This window comes from Takifugu rubripes, chromosome 21 (assembly GCF_901000725.2).
Source record: "Takifugu rubripes chromosome 21, fTakRub1.2, whole genome shotgun sequence".
NCBI lineage: Eukaryota > Metazoa > Chordata > Actinopteri > Tetraodontiformes > Tetraodontidae > Takifugu > Takifugu rubripes.
In genome coordinates this window covers 12,151,653-12,177,742 of record NC_042305.1, presented here as the reverse complement: position 1 = coordinate 12,177,742, position 26,090 = coordinate 12,151,653, and the positions used below count along the sequence as shown (strand labels likewise).

Genomic DNA, 26,090 nt, shown 5'->3' with positions numbered 1-26,090 from the left:
GCGACTGATTTAGAGCGTACCCAAGTTAGGTAGAGAGAAAAGGGGACGACGGAGCGAGGTGTTGCACTGCAAGGTCTGTGTTTTGACGATAAGATCTCCTTTTGTGTGCCGCTAAGAAATTAACAGATTGCGTTTACATGTCCTGTAAACCGAAATACGCACGTTGGGGCCCATTCTTAGACAATTCTATGTCAATCGCACCCGCTACCAAATTAACTGGCCTGGGTAGCGCCTCTTGACTCGAACTCGAAATTAATGGCAACATGGCGATATTAGCTCACTGCTAGTGTCAGTCCGGCTGTTGGGCTTTGTATTAATTAACGATTTGTTTATTTCTATCTTATTGTATGAACAGTATGTCGGTTTCGATGCGACAATAAAGTATTTATTTGGAGTAAGGCCGATATAAACTGGAAATGTAAATCTAACCGAAAGCACCGAGGCTAGCTAACAAACATCGTTTCCCTCCGGGCTCGGTGCCTGCCCCGGTAGTTGACATTAATGTCAGCTGACTATTTTCGGGTGAAGACCCCATAGCTTCCGTTTCTTCACTGTTTTGGTCAGCGATAGAAATCAAGCACATACTTTATGACTCTTTATTACCTTCCTGTAAGTCAAATTATAGTTTTGCCGTCGTTTTCGGAGACCAGCAGTTTTTCCGCCTCTAAGCTTTGAACATCATATTAGCGCTCAGACCTTGAAGTTGAAGGCGTATACAGCGGTTTTTGCTAAACTTCTATCTTTATTTAAACTAAGACGCGTCTCGTACCTTTTTGCTATTCTAGAGCCAGTGCCTTATATACAGTTTCAAGTAGCCTCTCCTACTCCACAGGTCTCATCAGCTGTTTGGTCCTTGCGTGTTTAGTTCCGCCTATCTACACACCCTTCTCCCTCCAATAAATACTGGTGGGTACTGGTTTTCTATCCTGTTACTAATTTTTCTCATTGTCAACTGGTTACCGAGCACAAAGCTCAATCATTGTTCTTGCTTACTTTATTGCCTATTGTTACAATGCTAACAGATCGAAGCATCTCGGAGGGGACGGCTGTCTGCTTTTCAGTCCTCCTCGTTGCCATTCATCCGGATCAAGGAAACCACCACATTTTTTCCACTGCCAGAAGAAAATGGACTCAGAAATCGATCAACAAGAAGAGGCTTCGTTCAGCAATGCAGAGTCTAATGGTATATAACAAAGTCTTATGGCATTGTTAATGTCATTGGGCATCACTGCTAGATGAGTGTCACTTTAAAAATGTTGTTGCACTTGGGAATTTTAGATGTATTTAATAGTTTAAGATACAAGCTGGTGCACACAAATGCTCCAACCTTGCAAGGGTAAATACAAATGTTAACATCTGTGTCTGTGTTGCTAACTGTCTAACAGTGGCAAGAATTGAAAGCATAGATATTTTGTGGTTCTCTCTCTGTTCTAATCATTTTGTGATGAGGCATTACTTCTTGCAGAGCTTTACATGTAGAGTAAATTTGTCATTATCTTCTTATGCCAGGTAAGCGCCCTGCTGAGGATGCTGATGAGCAGAAATCGTTCAAGCGCTCCAGGAATTGTGACGAGATGGTTGAGCTCCGTATCCTCCTGCAGAGCAAAGTAAATAATTTTGTACTTAATGTTTCACACTCTATTTGTCTTTGTGCAGAAAGATTTTTTGTCTTTTTAGAATGATTATTTTCTGTCCTATGCCTTCTATTCATTGCTTCAGAATTCCATCAAATTGTTGACTAATTTTCTGGTGATTCTGGTCTTTTCAGAATGCAGGGGCTGTAATTGGGAAGGGTGGCAAAAACATTAAAGCTCTCCGTACAGATGTAAGTATATCTATTTTATACACTTTTTTGATATTTTGATTTTAATTTTTCTTTTGTATCTCTATTTCCCCAACTTGTATTAAGCCTCTCTACCCCCTATAGGGCAGTAGTTCTTTTATCACATAACTGATCAGCTGTATGCTGGTATTTGGTAACATTTTTTGAGTTAACAAGGAGGTGAATAGCCAGTACCTGTAGTAGTAGTAGTAGTAGTAGTAGTAGTAGTAATAACTTAATGTCCTTCTGTTTTAAGAGACCAATTGTTGTTGGTTTTTGTCTTCATCACTTAGGATGAACATCCTGTGTGTCAGTGACATAAAATGGCAATTTGGTGCCCTTTGTGGATAATTTATGGCCTTATTGCTATTGATACCACACTGTTGCTTTTATTTCAAAATTACGCACAGTGTTACATGCAGCATTTATGAGGTCACTTAAAGTGTCAAATATCATTTTTATTAATGGTAGGGGAACCCCACCAGTTCCTACATGATTCAGTTGACTACTTTTTTCTTTAGTCCTCTACATTCCTACCACTCTGTCACTGTCTGTAGTCTTTGCCATCATTGAATTTTTCATGTTCTGAATATACCATGACCCATTTTCCAGTGTGATATTTTCTCCTTTTCTCTCTTTGACAAACCAATCTCTGAGAGAATCAATTAAAAATACATTTTACCAATCTAGAGCCTGTATATTAAAATTGTATTCCTCTTCCCTCTCCTTGTTTATTATTTTACTGTTGACTTTTTGCCCACTTCCTCCTCTGTTGCCCATGTTCTGGATGGCCCCTCCTGCGCCCGCCCACCTGACACCTTGGTTGGCCCTGTCCATAATCGTGCCCTGTCCCTAAATGGGGGCCTTACTTGATTGACATCTGTGCTCGAATGGCCCTGGCCCCTGCCAATGCCACGCCCAGTACAAAGCCAGTGTGTCAGTCCCAGACAGCAGTGGGCCTGAGCGGTATGTCCCTAAGCTCCTCCCTCTCACTGCCTGACTACAGGTCAAAAAAAAAGAAATGAATTATAGTCATCCTGCCTCTTGTCAAGTCACTGTATCTTATCTGTTCTCACAATATTTTAGCGTTAGCCTAAATGCCTAAATACGTTCATATCCAAATCTGCCTGTTGAGCCTGTAAAAGCCATGTCAACATCCTGTTCTAGTCCATTTTTAAAGTGTTATCTAGTTGAAATTTAAGCTGGTGTTGTCAGGGTTTTTCCAAAATCTATCGCTGTCCTTTTAAATCTTTTCTGTAATCTGTGCAATATGTGCTCATATTTTTATCTTTAATTTCTAATAATGATGATCTGTTCTTTATATCTGACATTTACACCTCCTTTTTCCTCAGAATGGTTATAGTGGTGTTTTATTTTAATGTGTTTCATAAGCCCACTTGCTTCCCACATCAGTTCACTCTTTTCCTGTTGTTCTCCATTGTAATGGTAGATCCCATTCTGCAATGCAAATGGAAAGCTAGATAGTAGAAAGTGTGGTTTGTGTGAGTGTGCTTGTTCCTTTCCCATCTTTTGCTTCATTTGAACTTAGTTATTGACTGCTGGAGCTATTGGATGAACAGACTGCCCTTCGAGGTTTCATTCATCTCTCATTTTTAATTTTATTTTTAGTCTACCATCATGTAACAACATCAGTGTCTGACATTCCATGTCTGATCTTTTTATTGCTCTCTCGATCGTTGTGTTTTCATGTAATAGTTTGCTTAGGTTTGATTAATAAGAAACTTAAGTTTTTCAGTCACATCATAGGTGGGTGCTGACAATTCTTTATTTTTTTAGATAACAGGATACAGGTATTTTTCAAATTAAATGCTCAATTTGTGATATTCTACAAGCTTTAAACCACTAGTGAAATATAGTCTGTTTAGTTTGGACAACCTAACTTTGGTCCAAATTATATCTATAGTGTACATCCACCATATTATGCTTTCAAACTTTAGAGTTCTTCCTGGTACCGTTGGTGCTTATTTCTGCCAGATCCTTCACCCTCCCTGACTCCCTTCAGTGGTCACCAAATACAATCGCTTTTCTTTGGGTCCCTTTTTCTATCTTCTATCTTTTTTCCGGACGATATACTGTTTCCTTTTTAATGCATTGCTTGTGGGACCAGCTGTTTTTTTTGTTTGTTTGTTTTTTGTTTTTCAATTAACAACAAAATATATCTATAATTTCAAGTTAAAAAGAAAATACTGGATGCATCTGTTAGTCACTGGTTGTTTATGGAGCATTTGTGAGTCAGGAATTTTCTGATCTGAAATATTGTTCTTCCCTCTTGGTTGCCATGCCGGCACCCCAAACCCACCGTTTGCGTATGGCTCTGCTCGGCCCTGTCATTGGTGGGTGAAATATGAAGCATCCTGAGCATCAGTGCCGACATAAAGACAGTTGGAGAAATCCTGCTGAAGATCATCCCAACATTAGAGGAGGTGAGATTTCCTAAGCCAGTAAACGAGAATCTCTGGGAACTGAAACAATCCCATGATTTCATTTAGTATTGATGATATTGTTGAGTGTTTTGTAGTAGTGAAAATATAGATAACTTGATTATTCAGGTAGTAGAAGAAAGATTAATCTTGTTTAGGGTTTACGCTTCCACAAGATGGAATTAATTGTATTTTGATTCCCTCAGTATCAGCAGTACAGTGGGATGGATTTTGACTGCGAGCTGCGTCTGCTAATCCACCAGAGCCTTGCTGGTTCAATTATTGGGGTGAAGGGAGCCAAAATTAAGGAGCTCCGTGAGGTGAGTTCAAAAGGTGTAATATTGATGTGTTGTATTTATTTAATCGATTCCCTCACACGTCTCTGCGTCTGACATGTTTCCAGAACACAAAGACTAGCATCAAGCTATTTCAGGAGTGCTGTCCTCAGTCAACGGACCGGGTTGTGTTGGTTGGCGGTAAAATGGAGAGAGTGGTGGAGTGCATTAAGACTATGCTGGAGCTTATTGCAGATGTAAGTGTGCTGCAGGATAAATACACTTGTGTAAGATCTTAAGATGCTTTATATGGGGAAACGAATGTGTGCACATGAGAATAAAGGGAAGGTTTTTTTGTAATTTATTATTTTGTATTTTTTTGTATCAGTTTAATTTTAATTTAAAAATTCTTTCCATCCTTGCAGGCTCCCATAAAGGGCCGCGCACAGCCCTATGACCCTAACTTCTATGACGAGACATACGAATACGGTGGCTTCACTGTGATGTTTGAGGAGAGGGTAGGTGGGCGCAGACCTATGGGTGGGTTCCCTTCCCGTGGCAACAGGTCCAGCGGCGGAGACCGCGGCTTTGAGCGTATGTCTTCTAGTAGGGGAGGACGGGGACCGATGTCATCGTCCCGTAGAGATTATGACGACAGTCCCGCCGAGGTCCTCCTCCACCACACTCAAGTAGGGTTTCTAGGGGGAACAGCCGTGGCCGAAACATGTCCATTGGACATTCGCACAGAGGAGGGTAAGATCTCAATAATAGGATTTTTCTCTCAAATTCATGCTATGGTAAAAAAAATGATCTTATCTGTATTACTAATATAGGTAAACCCCCCCCCCCCCCCCCCCCCCCCCCCCCCCACTTGATTATTTTATTAAATGATGAAATGATTATCCATAATCCAGACCACTGTTTTGATTCCTGTTTTTGAGCTTCTGCATTAGTTTCCTCTGGAGTCTGCTTGTGCTTTTAGTTTAATCCCGCTTCATCTGCTTAAATTCCATTCAAGCTTGATGTAGTTTTAATTTCTATAGTGAACTCAGTTGTGTTTTCTACACATAATTTGTTACATATGTGCCATTTTAGAAAGGTGGTGAATCCATTAATTGTACATGTACATCAATGTAAGTCTGGTTGTTTGTGTCTTTTCTCATCTCCATCCTGCCTACAGAGATGATCGTTACTATGATTCGTACCGCGGCTCAGATGAGAGGTCAAAGTAAGTTTCTGTTCCAGCACATTTACCTTCATCTCCTGCCTTCTTTTACAGAGATAATTGCTGATTTTTATTTTATTTTTTTAACTTCATGAATGTCAAATATATTATTTGTCGGTGTAAGAGGTGCTTCAGATTGGTATTTTTCCCTTGGCTTTTATCAAATAGCATATTTTAAAACACAGTTGAAATTAAAGATTGCTACAAAACATGAAACTGAAATTGTAAGTCTGGCAGTAATAAGTCAGTTTTTTGGTTTGTCTATAATTTAACTTTTTATGAGGAGCAGAAGCTAGTCCCCCTTTTTCTCTTTCTCTTCCCCATCTACTCACTCCAGCCATTAGCCTGTAGCCACTTTGGTCATTTTACCTTAAATCGGCATTCTTTATGGGTAGCAAGATCCTGTCCGTGCCCTAATAAACACACATTGTTCCATGCACTCAAATCATTTCTAATGATGCCAAAAAATGTTCGACTTCATTCTAAAGAATTAATATTAAAATATTCTGTGAATTCAGTTTACTAAAAATGTATGGAAAACTTGTATTTCCCTAAATTGTTGTGGTTGATTTATTTTTAAGTGACTACACACGGAGTGTTCCTAAACAATGAAGGGAACACTTAGTTTCCTTAATTGATAACTAGGTATATGGAGCGTCTATGAGGATTGATATGACGATATGTCTTCCTTTGCATGCTATAGGGTAGATGCTTCTGTCACATCTCTGTTGTTTAAGGAGGTGGTAAACAGATATTTTCAGCTCTATGTTAAATTCCAAAAATTTGAAATTCTACACTGCAAAGCTGACCTGGCCACGTTTGCTTGTCAGCTCGCGATCTATATGGAATGGTGATGGAAATCAAACTGAACATGTGAGTTTAGATCAGTTGCCAAATAATGTGAGATTGTGTGAGAAAAACCTGGTTGTTGCTGGTAAATTCCTTGTTTTAACCTTTTAATACTGCCTGGATCAGACAGGCACTGCTACACCAAAGCAACAAGTGATAATATGATGCTGAAGCTATAGTTTAACGTTACTGACATCACATCCACATATGTGAAAAGATTGGGAAATGAATAAATGACACATTGTGAGCTAATTCCTTATCTCAGCTCAATATTGGGGAAAGTCAGCCAGTCTTGGCTGTGATCATCATCACCGCCACCTGTCACTGCTCTCACTATAACACTGTCAATGCTGTTCCTGTTACTGTGTGGGAAGATGGCTGAGAGGAAACGTGTTTATACTGTAATCTTGTTCCGCGTGTGTACAATTTGACCCAGACTGAAATTTCCTTTGGAATGTTGTCAGTCTTTTTGTAACCATTTTTTCCACCTCACCCTCTCTCTCTCTCTTCCTCTCTCTCTCTTCTCACCAGTGACAGAAGAGGCAGACCGGATCGCTACAGTGATAGCATGGTTAGTGACCCTTTGCTACATTAATGCAGCTCATATTCTAGCATCTTGCTCGGCACCAGTCTCTTTAGCCCAGTCCACGGTTTGGTGTTGCTGCAAGACAGTATGCTGTGATTTCAATGCAGTGATGGCAAAAGGTTGAAACGCAACGATGGCTGGTCACTCGTGCATATATTTTCGCTGTAACGTTGCATCTAGGCTAGTTTTGGTTAGTTGAGTAAGCCTACCCACCAAATGACCATAATCACCACAGCCGGAGACACCACATAATAATCATGTATAATTGCCCTCTTACTGTGTACTTTTCATGGCCAGCCTGTTTTTCTTGCAAAGAGAGGCCAATGGGGGTGGGGAGAGTGGGGGAGGCCATAGTTGGTTGCTAGGTAATAACGCTTTGTTGACAGAGTGGAAGGTCTGTCCCTCTTTCTTTCTCATTCTCTCTCTCCAAGAGCTGGCAGGATACTGCCTGCCGTTGCTCAGCAACAGCTTTTTGAATTGCCTGTTGCCCTGGTGACAGCAGCAGGTGAAAATGGGGGCTGATGGAGATGCATGGAGAGATGGGAAAGGAGGATGGTGGGGGCAGGGAAAGAGGAGGAGGAGTCTAGCTTACGGGTGAAACTGGGTGGTTTTTAGTTGAGTGTACTCCGTGGAAGCTGCTGCATCATCCATACATTCGCGCTTATAATCCTCATTTCATTTTTTTGAGCTGTGATGAGAGACACAGGCAGTTGGTTGTGTTGTGTGTAAACTGTGTTTCTGTCTGTTTTGTTGTTTTCAGAGTGGAGGATATGGTGAGTACCTGTTCTTTTTTCTGTCATCATATAGATCTTAAAGACTGATTGAATCTGAGCTCTGCCTGCCTCTCTATTGTCATATTTTTGTTCTGCATGTCAATCCGATTGAATGGCAGTATGGCTTTTATACCCGTGTCAGTTATTGGTTAATATTACTGGATTTTGCTCAGGCATATGGAATTATTTTATCTTTAAAATAATGGGTATATTTTTGAGACATTAGAGAATAATCGCCATGCAGTTCAACAGTTAAGAGGAGGCTTAACGAGGAGCTGCATCACCATGTTTGCATGAGTAGCAGCATGGGTCAGCTGCATATTTACAGCTGTCAGAAAAATTGCTCGATTGTCTTGAGTCTTGTTTCAGTGTTTTTTGCTCCATCTTAGACAATGGTTCCTCCTGGGATAACTACCACTCTGGTAAGATATTTTTAAAAAAAAATAAAATGCAAATGTATATGCAATTTTAAATGGCGACAGCAAATTTATTGCATGTAGAAGTGCTATTTTTTATTTTTTTTATTTTTACATTGCTTTACCGTCTGATTTTGATGTCAGCCTTGCCTTTTTCGTGCATCAGGTGGCCGTTGCTCCTACAATGACATTGGCGGCCCTGTTGTCACCACACAGGTGACAATCCCCAAAGATGTAAGTAAATGACAGGTTGCCACTCACACTGGCACATCACAGAAAATTTACATCTTGTCCTTTGTCCCTGTACTAACATGTGATCATGTCATTCACACTGAATTATTGTCCTTTCTCAGAGTTTGGAGATAAAAACACACCATAATACTTGGACTAGACACTTGTGTTTTACCTTCACGGATACTATCTATTGTACCCAAATGTTTTTCTTTAGCCTCCTTCACCATCTTCAGTCCATTTCCTTGTCTTTCCACATATGACAGCTGGCTGGTTCCATCATTGGTAAGGGGGGTCAACGGATCAAACAGATTCGTCATGACTCTGGAGCTGCTATCAAGATTGATGAGCCTCTAGAAGGATCTGAAGACCGAATTATAACCATCACGGGTACCCAGGATCAGATCCAGAATGCTCAGTTCCTTTTACAAAGCAGGCAAGTTTCTGAAAACCTATTTTAACCCCATAAGGATTTAAATCATACAGAAAATAATAGGTGCAATATTTATTATATATATATATATATATATATATATATATATATATATATATATATATAACACACATACTATATATGTATATATACAGAGATTTTTTTTCTAAATTAATACACCTCTTGGTTGTTTCTGTTGCCCCTATTTTACTAACCCTTTTCCTTCCTCCCCCTCATACAACCCGCAACTAGTTCAAACCTTCCTCTTGCATGAAATGGCTGTGAAGAAGCATTAAATTGTTTTAAAGGGTCAATATAATTGACTTGTTTCTTTGTCACATCCACCAGTGGATATGGTTAATAAAGGAATACACATTTATTTGCCATCTAAGCCGTTTCACTGTGAAGCAGGGAGTGGATTGATTCTTCCCCTGTCTGCTGCTGTGTGGAAGACTAGTGATTTTGTTGTTTTTAGTTAGATCAACTGACAACAAATCACAGTCTGCCAAACAGCACAGGCTTCTCCTCTTCTGTCTCCTTTGGCACGCAGTAGGCACGTATAATGCACACCACTTCCTTGTTGATGCTATTTGATCTTAGCTGAAATGCTAATACAGCTAATGACCTGTTGCCACTCATTAGTGGTCTAGTGTTGCCATGGTTACAAATCCTGCTTCCTTCCTCCTTCTTCCCTCTTCTCCCTTCAGTGTGCTGCACCTGCTCGGACACAAGGACTAACCACACCCCTCTTCCTTGCCTGTCTTCCATGCATTTAACCTCTCTCTCCTTCTGTAAATCCACTCCGCCTTTCCATTTTCTCAAGACTGCACCCTCCCACAGCTGCACGGTTATACTTACACTGTCAGTCACTTGTGAATTGCATTTCCTTCTCCAAAAAAAAAAATGGAAAAAAGTATTTATTTATCCTACTCTCTCTCTCTACAGTGTGAAGCAGTACTCTGGGCAATTTCTGTAGACCCAGGAGACTCAGATTGCCTCACTCCCCCTCCCCTGCAACCCCTCTGCCCCTGTCCCACATAATTGCTTCAGACTATTCTGGATTGTGGGTATCTTTTTGTTTTTGGATTTTATTTTTGTATTTTTTAATGAGGAGATGTTCAACATTCCTGTGCATAAAAAATTTAGATGAGTCTGCATTTTTAAGTGTAGTCCATTAGTTTATCAGATGCATTGTTTGTTTTTTTGGGTTTTTTTTTTTTTTTTTTAAACACATCTATTAAAAATATCAAATCCCCTGACGGACAGAAATAAACTCCTTGGGTTTTGATGGTTTTGTTTTATATGCATTTGTGTATGATTGTTTTTTCAAAATTAAACCTGTCTCATGTGTACACCAGTTTGAGCTTGTCAGCGTGTGTGGGTTGGTGTGCATTCTGTTGTTTATATTGCTCCCTTCACTCATAATTGTACCACATTTAATATTACAAGCAGGCAGAATGTAAGCAATGTTTCTTTTCATATTTACCTATTGCATTTGTTTTAATGTGAGGCATTTTACACTTGGGAATGTTTCTGGGGTTGTGCAAGCCGGTACACTTGTACACTGGTAAGGTGGTCTAATTTGTAATAATTGTTAGTGATAGTTGTGGTCTCAAAATCTAAAGTAAGGAAACACTCGCCAATAGAACATGTAGTTTTAATATTTGACATTTTATTAAAGATTTGAGAACTCACCTGGAATGAATTTTGACAACCTCCCTTGATTACCTTACATGCTGTAGAATTGTCATTGTAAATGAATAAAGATGGTGCCACTTTTTAATGAAACTCATGGGAGTGTTTTATTTAATTTACTGTCATACAGGTATAAAAATATCACAAACATCAATTATTTTCTGCATAACATTAACCAATGATGTATGTTTATTTATTTATAAAATTTCACCTTTTTGATTTTTTTAGAAAATCTAAACTTGACAAAATTAACTACTTCCTGTTCACGCTGAAATTGTGCCTATTTGAACTGTGCATTTAAAAACATGGAAAGTTCGGTCAAGTCGCCATTTTGTGTTTAATTACTCCTATGAATTTATATTTTTAAAAGAAAAATAGAATTTGAAAAAAGGAAAAACGAATCTATCGTTCATTTCGCGTCTTTCCGGTTCCCACTTATAGCGAGATAATTGGCTCCTCAGACTGTGACGTAATGTAAAGGAGGGCCTTGATTGGTCAATAGGCGAGAACCCGGTAGTGGATCAAAATCCACGCGACCTTACAGGTAGGTAATGTAAATACTACTTTAATGACTAATGAATATTAAGAAAAAATCACAGTAGCAATACTGCGTCATTGTGCATAAACGCACCGTTGAAGTAAATATACATTATTTCTATATTCTAAGAAAGTAACTATTTTTTGGTGTGTTCCTACCTCCTCGCTCATTGATTATGTTTGAGAAACTACAGTGAAACGAGTTTAGTTTGCTGGCATTCGATGTCAAATCATGTGTGGAGAAAATGTCTGATGAAGTTTTTAAATGTAATTAATAGAGACGGTGATAATAATAATAGAGACAGTGGGGAGCGTTGATTCGAATCACTCATCCTACCTGCACTTTGCTCATCCACGTTATCAACAAGCAATAATAACGTCATTCACTTGAACGACTCCGAAAGTACTTTCCACAAAAAAAAAACTTTGTAGCTGAAGATACGGCGAGGAGCAATCATCCACCCATAAAAGATCCATTTGGCATATTTGACATTTCAGGTGGATGCAGGAGGTCAAGTATAGTTTATTATGTGGAAATCGGTTTTCTCCGTAGATCCAACTTGTGGTTACATACATACTTGGTTGCTGAAGGTTTTCTCTTCCTTCTTATCCCCCCTTAATTGACTCCTGTACTAAAGCAAGGATCATCATCTTTAAAATGTCACTTCCCCAGTGACGTATGTTGGATATTGGTATTTTAGACTGAAAAGCGTACTGACATTCACATCTCCCCCAGCATTCAGCTATTCCTGCCCATAAAAACTGTGCCGGACATCTTTTATTTTCCTAATTATTGAAATGTCTTGCAGTTTTGCGTGCAGTCGTACGTGATCGTGGAGCACCTTCTCTGTCGAGCCCTGTTCGTATTCATGCGTGCGTGTGCATGTTTACAGGGCTCATGGGGTCACCTTTGCCTCCCCGTGAATCTGGGCAATATATTGCAGAAAGGAGTCAGGATGTGAGTGTGGAGGAAGGAGGAGTGGAGAGGGTGGCAGAGATGCTCTACAACCTCCGGCACAGTGACAGTCTGACTGCCAGGAGCTGGAAGAAAGCAAATCCGCTGGCTCCATCACACAACTCCGACCAGGCGAGTGATTAGAGTGCCTGGAATTTTATTTCAACAGTGAGGAGGTGATTAGTAACGCTGCTTTATTTTCCTTTAGCATACAAAAGATTTTTCAGAGGGATTCTAGTTGTATTCATGGAAGCTTCATCCTTAAAATGTAACAAAAAATATAAAATATTTCTCTCTTCTCTGCAGATGTTTTTTTAAGGCTTGCCATTAGGGACATGTCATCTGTTTTTTCCACCCCCTAAAAGGACAAGTAGTACAGCATATGAAGTTGGCTCTTTGCTTAAGAACTACAGCATTAACATGGTCATACCCTTGTTATTGTTAAAAAGAAATAATGGATTACCTTAATATGGCAGAGTTGAGTCATGCACTTTTTATATTTTAAGTTCATTTTGCTGTTATTCCATTACATTACGTCTTTTTACTTAAGGAACATTTTCAAGTTAGGACTCTTTTCTCTAATGGATCATTTATATATATATATTTATTTTACTAAATTATATATTCTTTTACTAAATTAGTATTAATGCTTTTTCATTGTCCATTTTAGTGGACTATGGATTTTTTTTTATTGTATTTTATAATTTTTAGGCCACACTTTGTATTTTTTTTACATCAGATGATAAAACTGCTGCATTTTTTCATTTCCCTGCCTTTTAAGCATATAGAACAGCTATGTTTTTATGATATCTAATTTTTTCCTAATAATAGGTGTATCATAATTTTAGTATTCGTTTTTTGTTTTTGTTTTTGTTTTTTTAAACCTTTCAGGCCTTTAACTGGGTGTTTGTGGTCGACACTATGAACTTCTCCTTCTGGCCAGAGAGTGAGAGTCAACAGTGTGAGGTGACCTATAAAGGGATTACATACACAGGCTACATGACTCTTTGCGCAGCCATCTCCAGGGCCATGGATGAAGGTGAGAGCACATGTGGGGCCGGATACACACTGTTAATAATGTGTGGATGGTTTTATTGTTTTCCTGTTTTATTAGCACTCCACAGCCCAATTTTATTTACCTCAAACATTTTGTCACTTTGGATACAGTTTTGTCTTTCAAATGGGCTTTTTCCTCAAATATAAAGACAAGGCATCTTGAAAATTTAAAAAAAAAAAAAGATTTACGTCTTGAGACTGAGACAGAATGAAGCTTTTCTCGATTGCACCTGGCAAAAAAAACACACTCAATTCCTTTCCTCAATCCCTGCCCCTTCACATTTCTCTGCTAATTCATTCATCCTGTATATGTACCCTTTCCTTCAACTTGTACTGCTGGGAAATTGCTTATAGCTCTCCATGTGGCTGTGAATCACTCATAATTAGCCTGAATGCCTCCGGAAATGGATCAATTATGTCCCATATAATGTTCGACTCTCAATATCTGGTTGGTGTGGTCTTTGAATTTAGAAGAGGCTTTGTCAGAAAAACATAGGTTCCTGCAAATTTATTTGATGCCAAAATGGAGCGTTGCATTTCTTCACAGCGGTTCCTGAATTTCTTCGCTCTCACTGCCAGGAAATGAAGATGAAGATACTCAGTTACAGTGTAAATTTAAAATGGTTCTCCTCTACCGAGGCAGCTGTTGGCACCGGCACACGTTGCAGATACCCTCGATAATATAACTGTACCACAATGTGACTACCTAATGTGGCCGATTTAAGTCAAATCAAAACATAAAATATATTTCAAAATGTAAAGTTTAGACCAATATAATTTATTGAATGGAATAAATGAATTCTGACTGCTGTTGAGGCATCTGTACTGAACCAATATTCAATACTGGTATCAGAATTGCTGCATCACTATATTATGTGTGTCCAAATTCCAAATCATGGATCTGATGCTCCTCCAACACTTTCCAGGTATTCCCATCACTGAGCCAAAGTACTTCTCTCAGATGAGTGTGCAGGAGTTGGCCCATATCCTCCGATCAGACAACGAAACACCCATGCCCATGCTTGAGGAGCGCCACCAGGTGTGAACATCTTAACCTTTCTTTTTCCTTCAGCTGGTTTACACTATAATAACCTGACTACAGCTTTATCTTAAGCAGTCAATGAGCCCCTTAATTATCCAGTTCTTTACAGAACACCGTGGCGCAACATTCGAATGTGCTCCATCTCATCTCTTTAGTGTTTGACCAAATGAAGAAATGCAATTAACCACTGTCTTGTGGGCTGTATATTTTCTGTGATATTTATACATGGCAACAATGTTAGACCTACAAAATGATTAATTTTCCTTTTTTATCATTCTGCATTTTTTTTATTAGTAACTTGAGAAAAATGATTTCAGAGCTCCTGCATCCTATTTCAGTCACGTTGTTAACTGTATTACCTTAATGAAAAGTGGAAATTGAAAATATATAGCTGTTAACAAGGTGCTGACTGAAGGCGGCCGCGTCCTGCTGGAGCATGGTGGGAGCTTCAGGAGTTTTATCAACCCAGCTGGGAATGATGCACTGAAGATGGTGGAGCTCATTGTGGAGAAGATCCCTTCATACAGGGACGAAGCTACATATGAGGTACGGAGGGTTGGATATGGAAAGTGGTATTTCTCATGTTTAGAAAGTCAGATCCAATTAATCTTTAAAATATTCGATATCCAACAATGATATACAGTAATTTTGGCTGAAAACAATAGATTTCCCAGGCATTTCACAATTTGTTTTCTATAGAATTCATCCAACAAGAGTGTTTTACTTTTAGATTTACAGTGTAGAGTCTATGTTTACAAAATGTGTAAAACATCTTAAGAATCTGCAACTGGTATTGTTCATTTTAAGGGGAAGAGAGTCTCATTCTATAAGCGAGCTCAGATCCTGGTGGCAGACCTCTGGGGCATCATGGAGGCCAGAGGAGAGGGAGACATCATCAACATCGATCGGCTCACCATGTTTGCTGACTACAGGGTTCCCCAGGCTCTCGTCTACCTTGGAGTACTGCAGTACTCTGATGGGCTGATGCAGGCGCTGAAGAATGGTGAGAGAGCAGACACGTGGATGTCTCTCATGTCAGGCACAAAATGCTTTCAGTAAAAAACGTAACATTTCACATCTTCATGTCGGGTGTCTGGCAGGCGAGCTGCTCGCTTCTGGAGACAGGGAAGAGGTCGAGATCCGAGGCTGTTCGATTTGGTCTGTGGAGCTGATCAAAGAGCGTTTTTGCAAGCTGGTGCAGGAGAGAGACACGCAGACATGCAGCATCAACTCCGCAATTATTGACTTCTACCTGTGGCCTTATGCCAAGCAACATCACAAAGAGATGGCCCACATTCCCATACACCACACCCGCTGTGTTTACTACTGACAAACTGGCGAGCAATGTTATGTACAAGTGCCGCTCTGGCACTAATACAAAAAAAAGCAGAGCATTCGGTGCCAGTGAGTGTCCTGTTGCAGTGGAAAGTGTTGTAATGCCAGAATCTTCATAACTGCCCTGTGTGTGTGTGCGTGTGTGTGTGTGTGTGTGTGTGCGTGTGTGTGTGTGTGTGTGTGTGGATAATGCCATCTATTTTCATCTGCTTGTCACAAGGAGTTCCAAATTAAAGTGAATTAAATAAAACAGTTCTCAAATGTTAATATACATGTATGTAAGAAGCCTTTTTTCAGTTTACAATAGCTTTCTAGTGTTGATGCTAAAGCTATGTACCAAATCTATCCTACAAATGGGAAAATTAAATTTAAAAAAACAATTTTAAACATTGCAATTACATGTGGTTTATGTGCCTCAGTTATATCATTTTAGACTGAAAAAAATACAAGGAGTGACAAAATGTATATTCAGTTATAAAAATAAATGAATAACAGTATGATTTGACACATTAATTATTTTTTTGTTGGGGGGGGGGGGATTATTAGCAAATGCTGCTTTTGTGAATATAACACCTTAATAAAAAGATTAAATTGTACGTTAATGAATACAGTTTAGGCTGTGTTTTAAAGTCCTCTTTGTGGACAAAGTCATGGTCGGTCTGACCACGTTAAGTACATTTTTCAGAGACAAACCTATTAAATCGGTCATGTTTGACCGGAACACATCATGTTTATCAGTCGAGCCCAAGATCGAATCTAATTCCACCTTCACGGAAGTGGTGGTGTTGCCAGGGCAACCGAGTAGCGTCAACAAATTGGAGCTGCGGTCAAACTAGCTAAATAACAAATAACGAGGTTTGTTGTAGTTTGTCTTTGAGTGCAGAGAATTACAGTTTTTTAATTATGATAGATCATTACGTCGCATAGCTAACCGATGTTTTCATTCAAATCTGAATAAAAAGCTGACGGCATTTCGGCCATTTTCCGGACAATATGAGCGAGGTCAACATCCAGGTGGCGGTCCGCATCCGTCCTTTGCTTCCCAAAGAGCTTCTTCGCCACCATTGTGAGTGTGTAAAGGTGATTCCGGGTAGTGCGCAGATGTTTGTGAACCCAGACAGGCTTTTCACGTTCGACCACGCATTTGGACCTTCAGCCAGCCAGGATGAGGTTTACAGGGCCTGCATTCAGCCCATGGTGAGATCCCTGCTGGACGGGTACAACGCCACCGTGTTCTGTTATGGAGAGACCGGTTCTGGAAAGACCTACACCATCAGCGGGGGTGGCCAAGGTGAGTTTTACAGCACAGGTATGTGTGACAGGTGCTCTTTGAAAGGAAGAGTCATCACTTCTCCCCCATTGCTTCTCTTAGATGACGAGGGGGGGATTATTGAACACGTGGCTCGGGATGTGTTTGGTTATCTGGATGAGAAATTAAAAAGTAATGAAATTGATGTAGCCACGGTGCACATGTCCTACCTGGAACTGTACATGGAGGAAGTGCGAGACCTGCTGGACTTGCCAACTAATCAGAAAGGCCTCAATGTCAGAGACGACATTAATGGGAACACAGGTAATTAGCGTTCCACTCTTAGTTTGCAGCAAATAAAAAGTTATTTCCACCGTGGTGCAGTGGTGGCATGTTTGGCTATTAAAGAAGTGAATAATGTGTTTTAATCTGTGCATTTCAGTGGTTGTGGGAGCCAGGGAGAGTGCTGTCAACTCAGCAGAGGAGCTACTAAGTCTTGTTGAGATGAGCTCTGCCGCGCGACAAACCTGCACCACAAGGATGAACGACAAGTCAAGTCGTTCTCACACTGTTCTCACGATTCTGATCAACCAGCAATGCAACAACGACTCAAACACTCTCTGCTCTTCCAAGTTCTGCCTGGTCGACCTAGCAGGTTCTGAACGCGTTAAAAAGACGGGAAACACCGGAAAGCATTTCAAAGAGTCTATTCACATCAACACGGACCTACTGGCTGTTGGGAATGTCATCCGTGCCCTTTCTGATAGAGCTCTAAATTTCTGTGGCAAAACACGCAAGAGCACTTTCATACCATTTCGGGACGCTAAGATCACCCGTCTTCTCCGGGATTCCTTGGGAGGCACCTCTCACACACTGATGATGACATGCGTGAACCCCTCCAGCAACAGCTTAGCTGAGACTCTAAATGTGCTTTACTTTGCTTCCAAGGCTCGTCACATCCGCAACCATCCTGCCAAGCAGCCCATTCACACCGACCCAAAATACAATCAGAAACTTGCTAGGGCTCGGATAAGCGAACTTGAAAATGAAGTCAAGTTACTGAAGGAGGTAATAGAAGAGAAGCAGATGATGATAAAAGAAGTGGCTTTAGAAAACATCGGCAGTGAGGACCAGAGGGGGGGGGACATACATTTTAAACAAGGTGAACCACTGCAATACTGGATGCTCACGCAGGAAGCGGCAGCACTGCTGGCAAAGATCTCTAGTCCAAGTCCATCTTTCAAACAGGAGCTGCAGGATTGGCAGGAAAGATTGACAACCATCAACCACCAACATCCAGAGGATGGAGCAGACTTTTCACTTTCTGCATTAAAGCTTAAAGATGAACTCAATAAATGCAAGGTAATACACAACTGGATGAACCAGAATTCTTTCTTACGCAACAAGACAATAGGTCATGGTGAATACTGATGGGGGGTTTACAATAAAGATTAATAATCCTAATTATGGAGTATCTGTAAATAATTAAATGTAGTATTATTCCTAATGAAGATTGCCTTCAATGGAAAGTTTGGAGTTCAGTTTAAGAGCTAAATGTGTATCATAGTCCAGAAAATCAACAAAAAGACTTTACTTTGTATCTCAGGAAGCTCTCACTCTAAAGGAACAACAGAAGCAGCAAAAGGAGGCAGAAAACTGTCTGCTCAAAAGACAATTACAAATACTGCTTGAGGAGAATAAAACCTACCTTCAGGGCTCGGGGGAGGAAAGGAAATGCAGTCATTTAGAGGTGAGGAGGATGAACACGGATACTGAATGATACCCAATGTTCCCTGACACCCTCAACCCTCTGAAATATCTGCAATCCTTCAATCACCTTTAATCTCTTGATAGTTGTTGTTACACCATGTTTGTGCTTATTTTACAGACTGAACATTATTTGGAGCAGCAGATGTTAATCAGTCGTCTTCGCAACAATCTTCTGGTGATCAAGACCTCATCATTGGACGCAGGGACTTATGGGGCAACAGACAACAACTCTCAGAGTGTTTGCTTGAGACATGGTTGCAAATACGAGAATACAGGGAGGGTGGGTAACTTTGATTTCCATTCAACCAAGTAATTTTGTAGCTTTGTTCATTCTACTCTGACTTCATGATGCACCATGCATTGATATGTTCATGTTTGCACATACGCTTGTGTGAATTCGTATGTGTTTGTAGGTTCGCTCCAGTCCCCCAGCCTATTCTCTGGAGAGAGTAATGGCAGACTTTAAAATGCGTGGTCATATCCTGCTGGCTGAGAATGAGAAAAAGGAGAATAACAACTCTTTGCTCACAAAGCAACAATCAGAGGACAGAGACATGGCTGAAGTGGAGGAGGACACAGTTAATGGCTTAAAAGGACTGAGGTGAAAGCCTTTGTAATTATAGCCAACTTTTCCCTATTTTTAAAAAAAAAAATCATTTATTTTTCACAAAAGAAATGTCATCACTAATTTTAGTTTATTATCAAAACACTGTCTGGTGTGAAATGTAATTATTGTTTTCTCAATTTTGTGGTTTTATTTCAGGACCAATCTGAGCAAAACGTGGACCTGGCCCAAAAAGAATTCCACCTTAAATGACAGAACAGAGCCAACTTCTCATACTATTACAATAAATCAACAAAGTACGTGAATCGTCATCTTGGCCAATGGAGGTTTGCTTATCTGTTGCTTCTGCCACATTCCAAGGTTTTAATTTATACATTTCTCTCTGTGTGTTTTTCCCCTCTCAGGTACCGATTACATCGATACCAAGCAAGTCAGAGATAAGGAGAAATTAAAGGCTGGTGAAACAAAAAAACAACTCAGAGATCTGTCTGTCATCGTGGGCATTAAAAAAGACCTGATCAAAGAGCTTGTCAAAACTGGTGTGTCTAGATTTTACATGATCTGTAACATATTTGACTTTGTCTAATTATCTGACTTTCCTTCTCTCTGACAGAAAAAGAGCTCAAAGCTTTGTTGAAACACAATAGGTACAGTAAAGAAAGTAGAGACGACGTGTTGCAAATACTGCTCATACACGGCCAACAAATCCAAGCTCAGGTCTATTCCAGCCTTCAGCACATGAAGAAGCAGAGAGCAGAGCTTCAGGCCAGGCTCAAACACATGGAAGAGACCAGCAATGACCACCAAACCACAAACCTGGTTGGATATTCCATTATTTAGTGAAACGGTCAACAGACATATGTTACACCTCAGGATTTGTATAAAATGCACAGACGAGATGATTTACTTGTTCTGACATCTTACAGTCAGTGACAAAGATTAATTTATGCTGTATAACCAAAGTAGGATTCTGGGTCAAGAAATACAAAATGAATACATTTTGTTGTTTTTAAAATTTCCCTATTTTGCTTATAGGTAAAGAGTACAGGAGATGATCTTGTGAATAAAAGCGGTCAACAGAAAACATCAGTGGAAAAGGTAAAACATTCAGTACACAATGAGCTGTTCAGAGCAACAACCAGCACACCCATAGGTGATACGCCCTTTCACTTGATGTGGCAAGTCTGCAGCAGTGTGACGTTGCACAACATCCAATAGTTCAATTTTTAGTTTATTGTATCCTAAAAGACCTGGTCACACTGGCCAATTTGATGGAGGGATTAGTCTCCTTTGTTTTATTGAACTGGTAGCTGGTTAGCTGACTAAAAAGGCCCCGAATCAAGATTTAGAGCTGCTATGGTGTCGAGATCGATCATGTTAAATTTTCAAGTCGGTACGTGCTGTAATCTTTATGTTACAGGACCTTTGCTAAAAATAACCACTTTTCTTGTTTTCTCCTGGCCCGGCCTGCCTGTGACTGTTACAGCTGCCTGAGAGCTGCTGGCTGGAGACGGAGGAAGAGCTGGAGCTCAGGAGGAGAGCAGAGCTGCAGAAGTTAAAGGATGAGCAGAAGAGAAGGGATGAGGTGCTCAAGCACAGGGAAGCCTGTGCACAACAGATAAACAAACTCGAGTTCAAGATGCTGCTGTCTAGTCAGGTGTGAACACACACACACACACACACACACACACTCGCATGGTTGTGCCTTAAATATAAGCATGAAAATCCATTCGTGAAGCTGGAGCCAGATAACAATGGTAACAGATTTTTCAGACTCTTGCAGAAGACCTGCGGCACGTGTCTATGAGTTTGGATTCTCTGGAAAGAAGTAGCATGGAGATGCAGAGGGGCGATTCCACCGCTGAGAGTCAAGAAGGAGAGAGACAGAGGCTGAAAATGAAAAAAGAGACTCTGGATGCTCAGCTGCAGGACGGCAGGGTGCTGAGTGTTGAGGTCAGAGCAAGGCAGAAATGTACTGTGGTGTGCCTCCTGGGCTTTGGTCCAAATTTGGCAAGTTTCCTTTAACATTCACACAGGAGGAGGAGTCACTGGTCCTGCTAGAGGAAGATTGTGAAGCTTTGGATGCAGCTCTGGAGTTTGAAAACATCTGTATACAAGAGAGGCAGAAGAGGATAAACACAAACTCCTCCTCAAATCAGTCACCAAACACTGAACCTGACCAGCTGACTGCTGTCATCAGGAAGATAAGGACACTTTCAGCCACAGAGGTTTCTGAACTACTCATCAAATATTTCAACAAAGTAAGATGCAGTTTATGGACACACATCAAAACACAACCTGTGGCCCAACCACACACAGGTTACAGTTGTGTATTTGCATCTATATTGTGCAGAGAAACAGTCTCTGTTCCCCCGTATTCACCCCTCTAGGTTGTTTGTCTTCGTGAGACATTGCAGAATTTGCACTTGCGCTGTGACGAGCTGGAACTCGTAGTTAGAGAGAAAGAGATGATGGTTAATAAGATGGACTCGAACAGACAGCGGCTGACTCTGGATGCAGACCGCCGGCTCACGCAGCTACAACGGGATCATCAATTCAACATCCAGCAATTATTGCAGAAACTTAGAGGTGAGGAAATGTACGTTCCCAGGTAAAGATGCTTGTTTCCTGGATCAAACTGTTCCTTTTTTATCCTGTTTTTGTGTATTTAGTGGGTGTTTCAGGAGAGGAACTGCAGGCTGGTGAAGAAAAGAGGAAATATTTGGAGAGAGAGCTCCTTTTTTATAAAAGCTCTGCTCGGGAGCTCAAAAGGAAACTCAAAGAGACTGGTGCTGACATGGCAAAATTTGCTGGAGACCAAGAACAACTACAAAACACAGAGTCAAGTACAAGAGAACAGGACCCTCTGGTGGATATGTAAGACAAATACATAAACAAAATAAATACTTGAACATAGTGAGAAAACAGGTGAAAATAGATACATTGATAATAAGATGAGACAGAAGCACTAACCTGTCATTCCCATCCACAGAAAGACAAAAAAGCACCTGCTGGCGGAGGAAGGCAATGGAAGAGGAACCACTCACACACTGAAGAAATCTTCTGTTGACATGTTGTGAGGAAACATGTTACTGAACAATTCTGATTTTCCTCAGACTGGCTGATAGAACATTTAAAGACAGCAACAACAATGATGTCATCAGGTCAGATCACCAGGTCATCGTTATGCAGAGGTTATCTGGACAGCAGCGGGCTACAGAGTTAACTTGTATTTGGACATCACACAAGTGTTTGCTAGCTTTTGTAACTAACTGAATTCCTCAGCCCACTTCATACACGCATGGTTCCTCATCAATGTCTAGCTGTCTTTTGGCAGTTTACAGGATTATATACACAATAAGGTTAAACACGAGAGTTATAAGTGATGCAATGAAGGCTTGCGTGGACGGGCGGCCTGGGCATTGGCAACAGTGAGGTATGTGAGTCAAGCGACTTCAGCAATGAGTTTAAGTTGAGAGAAGACCACCTTTATGCAGATGAGCGGCAGTGCGACTGTGGCAACAACCAATCACAGGCTGATCTGTAGGCTGATATATGAATTGATACAAAAAAAAAATCCTAGAAGGTGTCGGAAATTGTGGGGCGATCTGGTAAGTGGTCGGCTACTGTAGGTACATGTTAACAATGTAAAGGATGCCCGTTCGAGGCCCCATGGGCCAGTTGACTTTATATTTCTTTTACTTAGTAAAAATTGTTTACATTTCAATTATTCTAAATAGACTGAAAATAGTTCGCCCTCCAATTTAACTCTAGTTTCTTATGCAGTTTTGCAGTGATTTTGCACTTTCAAAAAAGAATTCTGAATTTAATCATCACCTTGGTGTTTTTGGCCTGGGAGAGCCTCCATTGTTCCCTTTGCCTGGGGCCCCAGAGTGTCTAGAAACACCCCTGTTGGTCATATATTAAACTGAATAAAGGATTTTGATTAACATTTCACAATCTTTATTAATGGTTTTGAGCGTGGGGTTGTATTGAGACAGGGTATTCATTGCTTTGTGCACCGAAGAGAATGTTTTCCCACTTAAGGATAAGGATAAAAAACTTTATTGATCCCACATCGGGGAAATTACACGTTACAGTGGTAGCCCGTGGTGTACAATACAGAAAAGTACTAAAATAAAATAAAAAGACTCTTATATTATGTACATTGCTATGTACATTATACAGTATATACAGAAATTAAAAATTATGTACAGAAGGAGTGCCGGACAGTGAAGAAAAATGAAGGTGCAAATAAGACATTCCAGAGGTAGGAGTATTAGTTAGTGCAAATATGCCAACCCTGGGTTATTGGTGCTACATTAAGAGTTGTGCATGTTGAACAATCTGACGGCAGTTGGGATGAATGACCTGCAGTAACGTTCCCTTTCTGCTGCTGAAGCAGCTGCTTAAGGCCCCCACAGTCTCGTGTAGGGGGTGAGAGGGGGTGTCCATAATTGATGTCAGCTTGGCTAACATCCTCCTCTCACCCACCTCACCAATGGAGTCCAGAGAACAGTCCGGGAGTGAGCCAGCCCTTCTGACCAGTTTGTTGAGTCTCTTCCTGTCCCTCTCTGAGCTTCCACAGCTCCAGCAGACCACAGCATAGAAGATCACCGATGCCACCACAGAGTCATAAAAAGTCCTAAGCAGTGACCTGCACACTCCAAAGGACCTTATTGGTTGAATGTAGATCATATTTATTGGGGAAGAATATTTTATTTTTCCCTTTACCTCAGTCATCTGTTTTTACCCCTCACTGTACCTAACTTAGCTAAAAAGCTTTGTTGTGAAGCAGCAATTCGCTGTGAGGAAGGACTCCACCTGTTCTGCAAGATAATATTGAGATTAACCACGAGATTTTGACATTTGTTGTCCCTCTTTTTAAGAAGGGGGACCGGAGGGTGTGTTCCAACTATAGGGGGATCACACTCCTCAGCCTCCCTGGTAAGGTCTATTCAGGGGTACTGGAGAGGAGGGTCCGCCGGATAGTTGAACCTCGGATTCAGGAGGAGCAATGTGGTTTTGGTCCTGGGCGTGGAACAGTGGACCAGCTCTACACCCTCAGCAGGGTCTTCGAGGGTGCATGGGAGTTTGCCCAACCAGTCCACATGTGTTTTGTAGACTTGGAGAAGGCATTCGACCGTGTCCCTCGGGGGGTCCTGTGGGGGGTTCTCCATGAGTATGGGGTGTTGGGCCCGCTGATACGGGCCGTCTGTCCCTGTACGATCGGTGCCAGAGGTTGGTCCGCATTGCTGGCAGTAAGTCGAACTCGTTTCCGGTGAGGGTTGGCCTCCGCCAGGGCTGCCCTTTGTCACCGATTCTGTTCATAATTTTTATGGACAGAATTTCTAGGTGCAGTCATGGTGTTGAGGGGGTCCGGTTTGGTGACCTCAGGATCGGGTCTCTGCTTTTTGCAGATGATGTGGTCCTGTTGGCGTCATCGGCCCGTGACCTCCAACTATCACTGGATCAGTTCGCCGCCGCATGTGAAGCGGCTGGGATGAAAATCAGCACCTCCAAATCCGAGGCCATGGTTCTCAACCGGAAAAAGTTTGAGTGCCTTCTCCGGGTCAAGGAGGAGATCCTGCCCCAAGTGGAGGAGTTCAAGTACCTCAGGGTCTTGTTCACGAGTGAGGGAAGAATGGAGCAGGAGATCGACAGGCGGATCCGTAGTGGTGAAGAGAGAGCTGAGCCGAAAGGAGAAGCTCTCGATTTACCGGTCGAAAGAACAAGATCACGGGTACAAGCGGCCGAAATGAGCTTCCTCCATAGGGTGGCTGGGCTCTCCCCTAGAGATAGGGTTAGAAGCTCTGCCATCCGGAAGGAGCTCGGAGTAGAGTTGCTGCTCCTCCGCGTTGAGAGGAGCCAGATGAGGTGGCTTGGGCATCTAGTTAGGATGCCCCCTGGACGCCTCTCTGGTGAGGTGTTCAGGGCATGTCCCTCTGGTAGGAGACCCCCGGGAAGACCCAGGACACGTTGGAGAGACTATGTCTCTCGACTGGTCTGGGAACGCCTAGGGATCCCTCCGGATGAGCTGGAAGAAGTAGCTGGGGAGAGAGAAGTCTGGGCTTCTCTCCTTAGGCTGCTGCCCCCACGACCCGACCCCGGATAAGCGGCAGAGGATGGATGGATGGATGGATTTTGACATTTGACCTTTCAAAGATCAAAGGATCTTTGATCTAAAGCAACATGGGTATTACGGCTGTTATATTTGATTACAACTAATCCTACCAGTATCAATAAACTTCAACAATAGTCAGCAAATAAAGAAATCAAAAATACAAGGTATGATATTGAAAACAAAGTCACTTGATTCTGTGTTTCTCTGCAAAATGAACAAAGTGTCTATTAGGATGTGAACAGATGTGAACGTAACGTCACAACAATTAGTGGTTTATCCTCTGCTAAAATGCAGGAAGGGCGAACTGGGTCATGACAGCAATTCCACCTGATAGCAGTATTAAATGTATTATTGATATAAAATCGATATATGTGTTGTATAAGGCAGTCAGCAAGATGACCTTTTCCCGCTATGCCCCTTCCAGTGTAATGGGTGCTGGAGCCTATCCCATCTGCATATGGGTCAAATACATCCCTGAATGGGTCATCAGCTCATCGCAGGTGCCTATGGCAGCATGTGGGGGTTCAGTACCTTCCTCAAGGGTACCTCAGCTGTGCTCTGAGGGTGTCCTGGCACCTCCCCCTTTTACCAGGATAATTTCTGTCTTTTGTCCGCATGGGGGCTTGAGTCAACAACCCTTCGCTTCTCACCCTACTCCCCTACAGACAGAGATACCACTGCCATTTCAATGGCAAAAATTTAAAAACCAAA

General features: G+C 41.3%; 3 protein-coding genes and 1 non-coding gene across 5 annotated transcripts; all 4 read left to right on the top strand.

Moving 5' to 3' along the window:
• The first annotated feature begins 5 nt into the window (after nucleotides 1-5).
• On the top strand, nucleotides 6-10,839 carry hnrnpk (heterogeneous nuclear ribonucleoprotein K). Its single transcript, XM_029829312.1, is given in 19 exon segments — nucleotides 6-73; nucleotides 833-906; nucleotides 1,023-1,183; nucleotides 1,510-1,607; nucleotides 1,769-1,825; nucleotides 2,745-2,788; nucleotides 4,194-4,266; nucleotides 4,470-4,583; nucleotides 4,667-4,795; nucleotides 4,964-5,192; nucleotides 5,195-5,291; nucleotides 5,719-5,766; nucleotides 7,144-7,183; nucleotides 7,959-7,971; nucleotides 8,361-8,393; nucleotides 8,554-8,621; nucleotides 8,885-9,054; nucleotides 9,759-9,912; nucleotides 9,997-10,839. Coding segments are annotated over 16 exon segments (1,302 nt in total). The 5' UTR covers nucleotides 6-73; nucleotides 833-906; nucleotides 1,023-1,125; the 3' UTR covers nucleotides 9,790-9,912; nucleotides 9,997-10,839.
• mir7 (microRNA mir-7) lies at nucleotides 9,481-9,571 on the top strand. The gene has a single exon (NR_105340.1). It is a non-coding gene; the product is annotated as a microRNA mir-7 (primary transcript).
• A 362-nt stretch (nucleotides 10,840-11,201) lies between the features above and the next one.
• qng1 (Q-nucleotide N-glycosylase 1) lies at nucleotides 11,202-16,166 on the top strand. Its single transcript, XM_029830036.1, has 7 exons — nucleotides 11,202-11,290; nucleotides 12,177-12,370; nucleotides 13,130-13,277; nucleotides 14,221-14,333; nucleotides 14,739-14,882; nucleotides 15,144-15,339; nucleotides 15,437-16,166. The coding sequence occupies exons 2-7, from the start codon at nucleotides 12,182-12,184 to the stop codon at nucleotides 15,664-15,666; spliced, it is 1,020 nt and encodes a 339-aa protein (XP_029685896.1). The 5' UTR covers nucleotides 11,202-11,290; nucleotides 12,177-12,181; the 3' UTR covers nucleotides 15,667-16,166.
• Nucleotides 16,167-16,439: 273 nt separating this feature from the next.
• Nucleotides 16,440-23,205, top strand: LOC105418540 (kinesin-like protein KIF27). Of its 2 annotated transcripts, none has more exons than XM_029830035.1 (17): nucleotides 16,440-16,526; nucleotides 16,634-16,962; nucleotides 17,044-17,244; nucleotides 17,363-18,282; nucleotides 18,527-18,670; nucleotides 18,809-18,970; nucleotides 19,104-19,291; nucleotides 19,454-19,551; nucleotides 19,660-19,794; nucleotides 19,869-20,074; nucleotides 20,291-20,353; nucleotides 20,742-20,912; nucleotides 21,029-21,208; nucleotides 21,292-21,516; nucleotides 21,646-21,844; nucleotides 21,928-22,132; nucleotides 22,248-23,205. In XM_029830035.1, exons 2-17 carry the CDS (start codon nucleotides 16,665-16,667, stop codon nucleotides 22,333-22,335), a joined length of 3,483 nt encoding a protein of 1,160 aa, XP_029685895.1. In that variant the 5' UTR covers nucleotides 16,440-16,526; nucleotides 16,634-16,664; the 3' UTR covers nucleotides 22,336-23,205. The 2 variants fall into 2 exon arrangements, with proteins under 2 accessions (XP_029685895.1, XP_029685894.1); XM_029830034.1 differs by having other exon boundaries at nucleotides 21,020-21,208.
• The last annotated feature ends 2,885 nt before the right edge of the window (nucleotides 23,206-26,090 follow it).